Below are 12,959 nucleotides of genomic sequence, written 5' to 3' on the forward strand. Positions count from 1 at the left end.
CCAAAAATGTGCTCAATACTCTGTCCCTGGCTGTGCATCATGGCACTGCAGTGAGGGGTAGTGGATTCACTGTTTGTGATCGATGTGCATGTATCGATGTGCATGTTTGAGATCAGTGATTCTGATCTACAAGTCACCTTACATCCTAAGTTACTACTCATTATGTGATCAAGATTAGCAATTGTCTTACATCAGATCCCAGTGTGGTCCCACTCGGTGAACACTCTAGATAAACATCCAGTTTCAGTTTAAATTAGACATGTACATTTAAAAAAAACTTCAGAGTTAATCAGTTAATACATTTGTCTAACTATCCACATTGATACAACGCAATTACTTTGATGATATAAGTTGAAACAACAAGGAAGCACATTTTTACTCGTAAGGCTTTTTACTCAATGGATTTGTATGAATCATATTATTTTATCTCAGGACACAGTGGATCGCCAATGCCTAGTTTCTCATCTGGTGGATGCCCTCCAAAAATTGAAACAGACAGCCAGCACTTACACAAGCAAGGCAGCTCTGGGTAAGGTGTGTGTGTGTGTGCTCTTCTATAGCTGCGACAGTGTAAGGCTGAGCTGGATATGTGTGCGAAAGACAATACTGTTATTTGTGTACTCACTGTATATGTGTGTGAGTGACTGTGTGAGAATAAACGTGTCTGTACGAGAGAAATAGCCTTATGAGTTTTCAGTGTGTACGATGGAATTCATCCTGAATACATTGCGTAACGGTTTGTACTGAACAACACGTTTCCCCTAAACAGTGCTCACCGTTCTTCAACAGTCATCGAAGTGGATTTTCTCCTGTAGGGTGTGTAGCGGGCTGTGACCTATCGAAATCGCAAAACTCGTGCAGCACACTGTACACAATCTCCCTTTGGACCACAATAATCGCAGCATTGTTGCTATTGAATTAAACGATGCACATCGTTGTGTACTGCTGAGCGAGGCCTACAGTAGGATTCTAGCCTCCAATGACACAACCCTGATAAACCTTGACCCTAAACCTTTTGCATTCCACTCCCCAGGTGAGGATGCCCAGCTTGTCAGTAGGCAGGTGAAGGAGGCAGAGAGTGACACGACCACGAGCACAGAGGAAGTGGCGTTAGTGAAAGGCACCATGGGACGTGTGTTGAGTACCTGGGAGGCCTACAGCAAGAATCTCCCCCCCCTACAGACGTGGCTGGCTCAGGAGTCCTCTGGGACAGAGGTACAGGTCCCACTCTAGTTGGCCCACATACCCTACATCAGGGGAAAGAAACTCAGGTCCCTGAAGAGCTGCAGTGTGCGCAAGCTTTTGTTATAGCCCAGCTCTAACACACCAGAGTCATCTTCAGTTGGGATCACCAGGAAAACAAAGGTTCCTTATTGGGCAAGTTTTAGGGGAGACTAGGAACCAAAGTAACAGTTTTGGGCCTTTGCTTAGTATAAAAATTATATTTGAGGTAGATTCATAATATCTTATACAAACATGCATATCTTAGCTACCATTACACACTGTAGCGAAGTTTCTAGGACATTCCAGCTGTTTACAATTCAACCCGAATGTGGTGGAAGTGAAATGTTGGGGGTAATTAGGGGTAATTGAAACATTTTCTGAATTGAAACTGATATTTGGATGAAAATACACTGAATTGACAAAAACACACCGAATTGACAAACAAGTTTTATTTGATCTTTTAGGCATGCCATATTGACCAAAAACTGAATAGCCAAAATTAATACATTTTATATAAGCTACTTTTAGCATGAATACATATTAGTTGGACATCTTTACATTTTTCTATGGTGTCATCTTAGTTGTTGTCACATTGGTATAAAGGGATCGGGAGACAGGCGCAGGAATGCGTAAAAGGGTTTTTTATTTCCCAAATTACAGCGTGCCGTGTAAAGGCACGGAGACGAAGACCAAACAAACACGTATACAAAACACAGGGTTGAAACCCAAACAAAAGAGCAAGGAGTACTTTGAATAAATAACACAAGCGCACAATGATACCACACGGGACGAGACCCATAATAATCTGCGCAATACACGCAGCACGAAAGCCAAAACAACACAGCACAGGTACTCACACGACCAACGGACATTGTAACAATAATCGACCGGACAAAGGTGAACAAAGGACACACTTATACCATTACTAATCAATGGGAATAGGGACCAGGTGTGCGTAATGACAGATCCGGAGGGATCCGTGACAGCTGTACTGGCAAACTTCATGTAAAGAAGTGACATTTTATATAATTTTGTGAATGTGTCTAAATACCATAAAAGGACATTGAATTTTAGGACTGTGGTTAATTGTAACAAATGTTACAAATGTTACAATTAACCCCCATTACAAATCTGAGTCTTGTGAGAAAATACAACAATAATTATTGTCATCGATTATATCAATCAAAAAATGACATATGATTAGATACATGGAGACTGCTCCACAAGTTAATAATTAAGAGAGACCGCAAGAATATTTAGAATTAATAAAACATTACAACAAAATAATTTATGGATTTCAGCAAAACTTCCTGGGCTTGTAAATCCACTAACCAAACATTAGCACATTGAATAACAGCTTTCTAAGTTATTTCTAATTTGAGTTATGGAGTTGTTACTTTGTGCCCCGTGTTACTTTGTCTCCCCTACCTCCTCATTTAAAAAGAGTTTTCCTCTTTCTTGTCTACATGACACAGGACGGATTCAACTAATCATGGGGCTGATGATTAGTTGATGAGTTAAATCAGATGTGTTAGTACTGGGATAGAAAGCCTTGAGAGCTAACATCTTGTTTGATCAGTATTTAATGTAGATTTCTGGTAAAAGGAATTTTCAGTTTGCAAATGTATTGCAAGTAGTCTACATATTGAACATATAATACTTTCTTATGGCAAATACAACATATTAATCTTGTGTGAAATGTTCTGTTGGAAAGCTTGACCCTACAGTCTCTCCAACCCTTTAGGGGACATCCCAGCAGGTGTCCCAGTGGAGCACCCTGCAGGCCTACCTGAACGAGGTGGGTAACTTCCTCATCGAGGTCACAGACCCATCTACCAGCAAAGCCCTGGTAGCTGAACTTAGTAAGCTGAACATGCAGTGGGCCGCCTACATGAAGAGGACTATGTTTGTGAGTGCAATTGTCCCCTATACAAACCTTTCTGATCTTTTCACCATCCATTTGCTGGTTGTTATTTGTGTATGTAAGTGGAAGTTGTTCAGCGTAACCTTGCTTGAGACCGGGGTTGTATTACATTAAAGGTTTTAGAAGATTTTGCAATGGAACACGAAAATAAGCATTTCCTATTGGTCAAGTCCAGGGTAGTCCCTCCCTGTTTCAATTTTCTTTCTTCAGGCCTAATGAATATGACCCTGAGGACTAGCTCCCAGAAATAATGGCTAGGCTTTAGCACAGCGACCTAAAGATGTGTGTGGTGTGAATCCTCTTGTGTTAACTAGGGGGTATCGAACCAGCCCAGTGCTGGTCCTCTGAGCATCCAGGCGGTACAGGCTCTGGCCCAGGAGGCAGGCTGGGTGCTGAGGGAGCGCCTAGAGGTGGAGTCTGTCCCACTGAAAGCCTACAAGAAGAGGGTGCAGGTACACTACTCTCCTGGGTGAAATTTCCCCTAGATACAGATCTAGGATCAGCTTCCCTTCCCCCAATCCTAACCTTAACCGTTAGTGGGGAAAATGCTGACCCAAGATCAGCATCAAATGGCAAGTTCACCCTACACTGGTATGCAACATTTTACATTTTAGCCATTTAGCAGACACGCTTATCCAGAGTGTCTTACAGTTAGCATATTCATCTTAAGATAGCTAGGTGGGACATCCACATATCACAGGCATACAAAGTACAGTTTTCCTCAATAAAGTAGAGTCAGTGTCAGTGGACTCAGTGCTAGAAGGGGGGGGGGGTCAAGTGCTGATTCCTTTTTATATATATTTTTAATTGGGGGGGGGGTGGGCGGTGAGGAGGAGAGTCGGTAAGAAATTAATTGAAGGCATACGTTGGGAGGTTGAAGTCGGCAAGTACGAAGAGCAGTGAGCCATCGTCAGGATACGAGATTATCAAGGTGTCAAGCTGATTGAGGAACTCTCCAAGGGTCCCTGGTGGGCGATAGATGACAATAATGTTAAGCTTGAGTGGACAAGTGACAGTGACAGCATGGAATTCAAATGAGGAGGTGGACAGGTGAGAGAGGGAGAAAAGAGAAAATCTCCACTTGAAATGATAGACCTATGCCACCACCGCGACGACTAGATGCTCTCGGACTATGAGAGGAAACGTAGTCAGATGAAGAGAGAGCAGCTGGAGTAGCAGTGTTCTCTGGGGTGATCCTCAGTCAGGGCCAAAAAGTTAAGGGACTAAGAACTCTACGTTCTTGACCGCAGATCGGCAGTTCCAAACGCTGCGAGAGACCCGGAATTCCACATGAGTTGTGTGCAGTGTACACTAAATTAGAAGTGTTCCAGCCAAGGGGTGGGGAGTGTCTGTAAAGCCTACAGGGAGAGGTGTAAAGAGGTATAGAAAACACACCCATAAACTCAGCAAAAAAAAGAAACGTCCCTTTTTCAGGACGTTGTCTTTCAAAGATAATTCGTAAAAATCCCAAAAACTTCACAGATCTTCATTGTAAATGGTTTAAACACTGTTTCCCATGCTTGTTCAATGAACCATAAACAATTAATGAACATGCACCTGTTGAATGGTCGTTAAGACACTAACAGCTTACAGACGGTAGGCAATTAAGGTCACAGTTATGAAAACTTAGGACACTAAAGAGGCCTTTCTACTGACTCTGAAAAACACCAAAAGAAAGATGCCCAGGGTCCCTGCTCATCTGCGTGAATGTGCCTTAGGCATGCTGCAAGGAGGCATGAGGACTGCAGATAAATTGAGGCATGAGGCCTGCAATAAATTGCAATGTCCGTACTGTGGGACACCTAAGACAGCACTACAGGGAGACAAGAAGGACAGCTGATCGTCCTCGCAGTGGCAAACCAAGTCTAACAACACCTGCACAGGATCGGTACATCCGAACATCACACCTGCGGGACAGGTACAGGATGGCAACAACAACTGCCCGAATTACACCAGGAATGCACAATCCCTCCATCGGTGCTCAGACTGTCCGCAATAGGCTGAGAGAGGATGGACTGAGGGCTTGTAGGCCTGTTGTAAGGCAGGTCCTCACCAGACATCACCGGCAACAACGTCGCCTATGGGCACAAACCAACCGTCGCTGGACCAGACAGGACTGGCAAAAAGTGCTCTTCACCGATGAGTCACGGTTTTGTCTCACCAGGGGTGATGGTCGGATCCACGTTTATCATCGAAGGAATGAGCGTGACACCGAGGCCTGTACTCTGGAGCAGGATTGATTTGGAATGTGGAGGGTCCGGCATGGTCTGGGGCGGTGTGTCACAGCATCATCGGACTGAGCTTGTTGTCATTGCAGGCAATCTCAACGCTGTGCTACAGGGAATAACTCCTCCTCTCTCATGTGGTACCCTTCCTGCAGGCTCACCCTGACATGACCCTCCAGCATGACAATGCCACCAGCCATACTGCTCGTGCTGTGCTTGATTTCCTGCAAGACAGGAATGTCAGTGTTCTGCCATGGCCAGCGAAGAGCCCGGATCTCAATCCCATTGAGCATGTCTGGGACCTGTTGGATCGGAGGGTGAGGGCTAGGGCCAGTCCGGGAACTTGCAGGAGCCTTGGCGGAAGAGTGGGGTAACATCTCACAGCAAGACTGGTAAATCTGCTGCAGTACTGCAGTATGAGGAAGAGATGCACTGCAGTACTTAATGCAGCTTGTGGCCACACCAGATACTGACTGTTACTTTTGATTTTGACCCCCCCATTTGGTCAGGGACACGTTATTCCATTTCTGTTAGTCACCTGTGTGGAACTTGATCCGTTTTTTGTCTCAGTTGTTGAATCGTGTTGTGTTCATACAAATATTTACTCATGTTAAGTTTGCTGAAAATAAACGCAGTTGACTGCAAGAGGACGTTTATTTTAGTTTAGTTGCCAAGACTACAAAAATAGCTAAAATTTGATCATCTGAAAATAACTAGGTAAGATACTCAAGTGAGAGAGTGGTGTGGAAACTTCCTTTCTTTCCTTCTTTGAATAACTCCACAGAACACCTCGGCAGACAACTACAATGAGACTTTCTCAATTTGTCTTTCCTTCATTCCTCGTGTTCTCTCTAGTCGCCTTTTCGAAAACCATTGGAGAAGAACGTGAGGGATCGTGACGTGAGGGATCTGGAGTCTTCTCCTCCAATTTAAAAGGAGCCATAGAGCCAGACTTACTAATGGGTTTGCACCAGTGGTGTAGTGCTATTTTTGTAGGTGAGAGAGCTCGACATGAATTCGCATTCATTCGCATAAATTCCTAAATCGGAGTTTGTACCGACAGATGTAGCCTATTGAATAGCCTATGATAGAATATGTATAAAATGCATCCTCTAATTGAAACATCTGCCTATGCCTACACATATTGTCTCAAGAACATTTTAGATTTTTAATGCCCTCAAACACCAAGTTAGGCATACTTCATGTCAAAATACAGCATCATCACTGTCAGTCGTGAATAATAATTCATGGGCATATGCATTTAGATCTTTCATGAGCGGATTAGAGTAGATGGTGGTAAGTAACTATTAGCCTTTCTTGTATTGTCAATCAAAGCATATATCCTGCCTAGTGGTGTGCTCTGTTGGGTCTGGCGCATTATATATCTTTTTTTACTATTTAGCTTCAGATAACCATCTTAAAATCTCTTTAGAAATGTGGAGGTGTTTTTGGTGTAACATTCACTTTATATGCCTACAAGCTATATGCTTTCATATTTGGTTCTGTTATGTAAAATGCAAATGAATCATTATGTGATCTTGCGAGACATTTATTCAGTTTTGATCTAACTTTATTAAACGACCACCACTGTGAGAAGTGATACTCCTCTATGTGTATTGACGATAATAATAAATGATGACTGGACTATTAGGTGTATGCAACAGATATTGATGAGTGTTATTTTAAGTGATTGGAACGCCCTTGGTGGTGCTGAAAGGACAGCGCCAGGATTGCGCAATGATATTAAAGAAGTTCAACCAACTTGTGGTGCTGAAGGATATCTGAAGGATACCTCTGCCATTCAGCCAGTTCAGAAACAAAAATAATTTGCTGTGTAATCTAATAGGCCTACGAATACATGGTATAGCTATTTGTAGGCTATAGCCTAATGTAAATACAAATACACATACTGTTTGCGAGGAGAGCTTTAGTTGAGAGTAGGCATTTGATTGTATTGTGTAGCTTAGTTTACTATGCTGTATCATAAATACACTTTGATTTGATTAGTGTGAACACATGGTTACAATGTAGGCCTACCCTATTAAAGAACAAAATAAAACTGAACTATCAATTCATATAATTGATTTGCATAGATTAAACATGCTATCAAATCAATTGACCAAGTACACTCTTAGAAAAAACAGTGCTATCTAGAACCTAAAACCTTATTTTTTTTTTGCTTTAAAGAACCCTTTTGGGTTCCATGTAAAAGCCTTTCCACAGAGGGTTCTAAATGGAACCCAAAATAGTTCTACCAGGAACCAAAAAGGGTTCCACCTGGAACCTAAAAGGGTTTTCTTATGGGGACAACCGAAGCACTATTTTGGAAGCTTTGTGTGTCTCAACCAATCGCCAATATCGGCTAAATATCCCAAGCAGGGCTACAGCAACTTCCAGAGATGGTCAGGCTCCTTGGGCTTTGAGGTGACCACTCTGGTTTGGATATCCACTGTGCAGTGCAAGAGGGGGCCCGTGGAGTTTTATGAACATCAAGGCAGACACACAGTGAATTTGGATCCTCAATCTCGTTGGTGTGATGATAAGGTTCATGTGGCTCAACAGCAGATTTTATTTTCAAAGTTCTGATTGGCCATAGTGGTGAAGCCTCTGACGGGACTCCGCAGTGCACACACGTAGCCTATAGTTCTTCATCATTCTCTCCACCACCAGAGAAAAGACAGGGATGAAACCACCATTTACCTACCTGTAGGCTGCTATATATAGCTATATATATTTATTTGGTTTGTCATTCTGATGTTTTACATGGAATTCTAGAGGTATTTAAATATAATTTATCAGAACACATTTTCCAGAAATACCAGCTTCATGTATTCTCAAATTGAAAAAAGGTTAGGGGGACGCCACTCCCCTGCTCTCCGGCAGCGCTACAACCCTAGTTTGCACATGGTGCAAAGCACTGTCTTTCATGCCCTTATTTTCTTTCCTATTTTTGTCCCCGCAGCTTTTGAGTAAGAAGATAATGGAGGTGGACTTGGATTCTCTCAGCCCATTCCCAGACTTCCCTGTGGACAAAGTGGAAAAACTCAGACATACACTCCCGGAGGTAGCCCCAATCCCAGTGCCTTTCTGCTGGCCTTTCAAACACTGAGACAGTGCTGTGGATGTGAATGATTTTAGACTAGCGGTTTTAAGATGTTTTTCTAGTGTGCTGGCAGCTGTTATGACAAGAATGTGACTATAAGAAGATTATACAAGAAACAGCATTATGTTTTGATACAAGTGGATATAATTTGTGAACTAGGCTTAAATTCAAATTGAAGTCAGTCAATTCAGGAATCAAACAAATTACAGTCTAATAATTGAAAAAATTGAACCTATTTTCAATTACTTTTCAATAAACTGAAAATGAAAAAACAATTTACATCAAAACATTTTAGATTTTAACATTTTAAATTGACGGACTTCAATTCAGATTGAGACCAACTCTAACCCCAACCCTAATCTGCACGTGTGTGTGTATGTGCAGGTTTGGCAGGCGCTGGCCAGAGCGGAAAGGACATGCAGTGATCTACAGAGGGCCACGTCAATGTTAGAGGGCCGTTTGGCTGAGCTGAGTCACTGGGGGACCGAAGCCCTGGAGGTTCACCAGCACCTGGAAGAGAGGAAACCTGAAAGAGAGGCCAAAGTGAGCACCCATAATCTCCTCTCTACTATGATCGTTAGCATACACTACTCGGTGCCGTTACACTTCTTGTTTTTACATGTCGCTGCTTAAGTGGACATGTATCACTATTGACAGTATCAATGTCCTTTTGCTGTATTCTAGCACTGGCAGATCATGTGTTCTAGTACTGGCAGATCATTATTCTAGTACTGGCAGATCATTATTCTAGTACTGGCAGATCATTATTCTAGTACTGGCAGATCATTATTCTAGTACTGGCAGATCATGTATTCTAGTACTGGCAGATCATGTATTCTAGTACTGGCAGATCATGTATTCTAGTACGAGCAGATCATGTATTCTAGTACGGGCTGATGATGTATTCTAGTACGGACAGATCATGTATTCTAGTACGGACAGATTATGTATTCTAGTACGGGCAGATCATGTATTCTAGTACGGGCAGATCATGTATTCTAGTACGGGCAGATCATGTATTCTAGTACGGGCAGATCATGTATTCTAGTACGGACAGATTGTATTCTAGTACGGACAGATCATGTATTCTAGTACGGGCAGATCATGTATTCTAGTACGGACAGATCATGTATTCTAGTACGGGCAGATCATGTATTCTAGTACTGGTAGATCATGTACTATATATAGTACTGGCAGATCATGTATTCTAGTACGGGCAGATCATGTATTCTAGTACTGGTAGATCATGTACTATAGTACTGGCAGATCATGTATTATAGTACTGGCAGATCATTTACTAGAGTAATGGCAGATCATGTACTAGAGTAGTGGCAGATAATGTATTCTAGTACTGGCAGATCGTGTATTCTAGTACTGGCAGATCATGTATTCTGGTACTCGCAGATCATGTATTCCAGTAGTGACAGATCATATAGGCTACAGGTATTAACTTTAGCCCTACCAGCAAACTAAAAACATTCCTAGGACATTAGCTACCATTGCCATTACGTTCTAATAAGACTTTGATTTAACATTTGTGATGGAACATTTTATGTTTGTGCGTTTCTAATAACACATTTCTGAGTTCATGCAAGTAACTGATTGAACAAATTCTCACTATCAGTATCTGCAATTTGGCAGGACGCCCAGAACCTTGTTTTAGGAACGTTATCTCAGTTTCAAGGTCTCAGCTTGGAGAGAAGAAGCCTTGTGAGTTATTGGTCTGTTACATGCACAAACCAGTATTGGTCAGTCACATGCAACGTTGATGATTAATGAATTATGATGAATAATGAATAAGCTAAATCATGCAAATATTACTTGTCTGTGTAAGTATATAAGATAACTAACGGGACTGACCAGTTAGAGCTCCTGACAGATGTACACTATGGTGCATCAAGTTTGTTGGAACCTCTCCAGTTAACTGTTAATAAACAATGATTCATTTAGATTGACTTCAAGTGTCTCTGCCGGTATTTTCCACAACATGTGTAGAATTTCCACGACACATTACTTCAAAACATTCCAGAAACGTAAAAATAATGTTTTTGCAAAATGTTGTTTGTTTCTCTCATTCCGCACAGGCACTGATCTCTCGTGGCCTGCAGCTTGAGGGCCAAGTGGTGACAGAGGGGCAGGACCTGCAAGTCCTGGTGAAGAAAGCACAGACGAACTCCCCTATTCAGCACCTCAATGCAGCTGCTTTGGAAGACAGAGTCACAGAAGCGGTTGCTCAGGCTCAGGTACTTACAGTAATGGACAACGGATTCACACAGCAGCCATGATTATCTGACATTTCAGGCTAGCTGGGTAGGAAACGGAAGTGCTCCATTTCAGTCTATGGAAAACAGTGTGGGTCGTCATGTTCGACCATTAAACTAGCAGATTATCAATAAATCCAGTTGGTGGCTGTTACATTCCCAAAGACCCAACCCTTAGTTTATGAACACGTTAAGACCTGACTGTAGGCGCATATAGAAATTGAGGAGTGCTCTTTGAAGGTTGTATGTCTCAGTTTCAGAGGTGTTTGCTTTGGGTGTCTTTCCTTTTCCAGGAAATGGTGGAGATGCTTAGCTCCCTGGGGTCAAGGCGAGCTCGTGTCCCGGCGGGGGATGAGCCACCACCCAAGGTGGTAGTCCGCTGGTACTCACTGCCAGAGACCCAGAGGGGTTCATTTGCAGCGGCCACAGCCAAGAGCAAGAGTGACGCCAAGCTTGCAACTCAGACACCCCCACATCGGCGGCACACAGAGCCCCATAGCCCACTGCAAGGGGACCGTCTACCCCAGGACATCAGCCAGCAGACAGCCATCATCAAGGCCCTACCACAAAGTCAATCTCACACTCAGGCCCCAACACAGCCTCAGCCGGTGGGCCTCACTCAATCTCAGGTTCTGACTCAAAACAAACCTCAAACGCAGCAAACTCAAACTCCCATTGAACCTCGAGTTCAGCTTCTGGCCCAAGTTGAAACATACGCCAAACCCAGTGAAACTCAACCTTTGAAGCAAAGTCACGAAGAGCAAGAGCAGCAGCCTGTGGGTCAATCTTTGTACCATGTTCCCACAGTGTCCCAAACTCAAAAACAGACCCACATCCCCAAATTCAAAGTTAAAGGCCAGCTGAGGACCCAGAACCCTCCTCATCAGTGTAGTGACCAAGCCTCTCCACACCCACCGTTCATGGTCCATAGCGAGATCTACTCGAAAGCCAAGGCGATGGCTAGGAGCAGGCTGGAGAAGGCCAAGTTTCGCTTGCAAGAGAACATCCAGGAAGCCATCGTACTCTTCAGTGACCGAGAGATGTCTGACTGGCAAGCCAAGAGAAAAGAGGTATGACATCAGAGGTTTTTTTCTTGTCAAAGGTTGCCATTTCCATCTCCATTATTATCATGTGTGTAACTTTTGTAATGTGTCTGAATAAAGTGTCTCTTTATTTAATACCTGTCAAATTTTGTGCAATATAGTAAAAGTTTCCTTTGTCAGAAGTTGTCGTTTGTAATCTCAGAGTATGGCAATGGTGCAACACCTCATATTTATGGAATTCAATGTCTGTTTGGAGTGTTGGTCAATGGTCAGTGTTGGTCAATGGTCAGTATGTGGTCGTGTTGTTCATGGACAACATGTCCGAGTGGTGGTCATGATTTTTGTCTGCATGATCTCTCGTCCTCCAGAGGGCGCTGGGTGCTTTGAGGCCCGCCATCCTGGAGGAGTTCCTGGGGGCCGCTGAGGGTTTGGGGGCCCTCTGCTCTGGGGCCCAGCTCCAAGCCGTGAAGCTACTGTCTCTTTCAGTCAGGAGCCAGTGGGAGGTAAGAATGGGAAAAGGAGCTGGTTCAAAGAAGACATCACATTTACATATAAATGACGAAAATATAACATTTTAAGACAGCCTTATCCAGAGTAACTTACAGGAAGGGCCACTATAGAAAATGTTTGTTCACTGTTTTCTGCCTTTGATAAATACAAAATTCAAAAGGCACTCCGACATCTGAGCAATCTTATTTGCAGGTGCATGGCAACAATTGAACAAGATGAAGGAAAAAGGAAACCGCACACTGCTTTTGATAGTATCACTGATCTTTAATAAGCTTACGTATCGGCCTCACGGCCTTCGTCAGAGCTTTTGTGAATTTTTTCTGCCTTTGATAAATAAAATGTTTTTATTTTTTAAGGAGCGGGGGCAGACCCACCCCTTACATATTTTATTGTTTATTGGATAGGACAGGAAGAGGTATAGACAAAAAATAGGAGAGTTGTGGCTGAAAGAGTAATGGGCTGGATTCAAACCCATGCTGGTAGCAGGACATTTATTCTAGAGGCAGCAGCCTAGACAGCTAGACCACCCCAAGCCACAATAAATAACCTTTTAATAAAACATAATGGTTAGGGTTGGCAGAAAAGTGATGATTGAACTCATACCTAACAGGGCTTTGAGCTCCATTGGGAAATGTATAGGTTATGTGCAGATCAGTGGATACATTTTTT

The 12,959-nt window shown here is 42.9% G+C and overlaps 1 protein-coding gene across 19 annotated transcripts in view; it reads left to right on the forward strand.

Moving 5' to 3' along the window:
• Window positions 1-12,959, forward strand: part of syne2a (spectrin repeat containing, nuclear envelope 2a) — a 232,865-nt gene that overhangs the window by 47,769 nt on the left and 172,137 nt on the right. For all 19 annotated transcript variants that reach the window (XM_090243070.1, XM_090243079.1, XM_090243074.1 and 16 more), the window contains 9 exons: window positions 433-529; window positions 1,034-1,215; window positions 2,969-3,133; window positions 3,463-3,600; window positions 8,336-8,437; window positions 8,861-9,019; window positions 10,561-10,719; window positions 11,031-11,807; window positions 12,149-12,283. In XM_090243070.1, coding sequence (XP_090099196.1) covers window positions 433-529; window positions 1,034-1,215; window positions 2,969-3,133; window positions 3,463-3,600; window positions 8,336-8,437; window positions 8,861-9,019; window positions 10,561-10,719; window positions 11,031-11,807; window positions 12,149-12,283 — 1,914 coding nt within the window. The remainder of the gene's footprint in view (window positions 1-432; window positions 530-1,033; window positions 1,216-2,968; window positions 3,134-3,462; window positions 3,601-8,335; window positions 8,438-8,860; window positions 9,020-10,560; window positions 10,720-11,030; window positions 11,808-12,148; window positions 12,284-12,959) is intronic.

The sequence above is a fragment of the Oncorhynchus mykiss genome, chromosome 8 (assembly GCF_057628025.1).
Source record: "Oncorhynchus mykiss isolate SJ-2025 chromosome 8, ASM5762802v1, whole genome shotgun sequence".
Classification (NCBI taxonomy): Eukaryota; Metazoa; Chordata; class Actinopteri; order Salmoniformes; family Salmonidae; genus Oncorhynchus; species Oncorhynchus mykiss.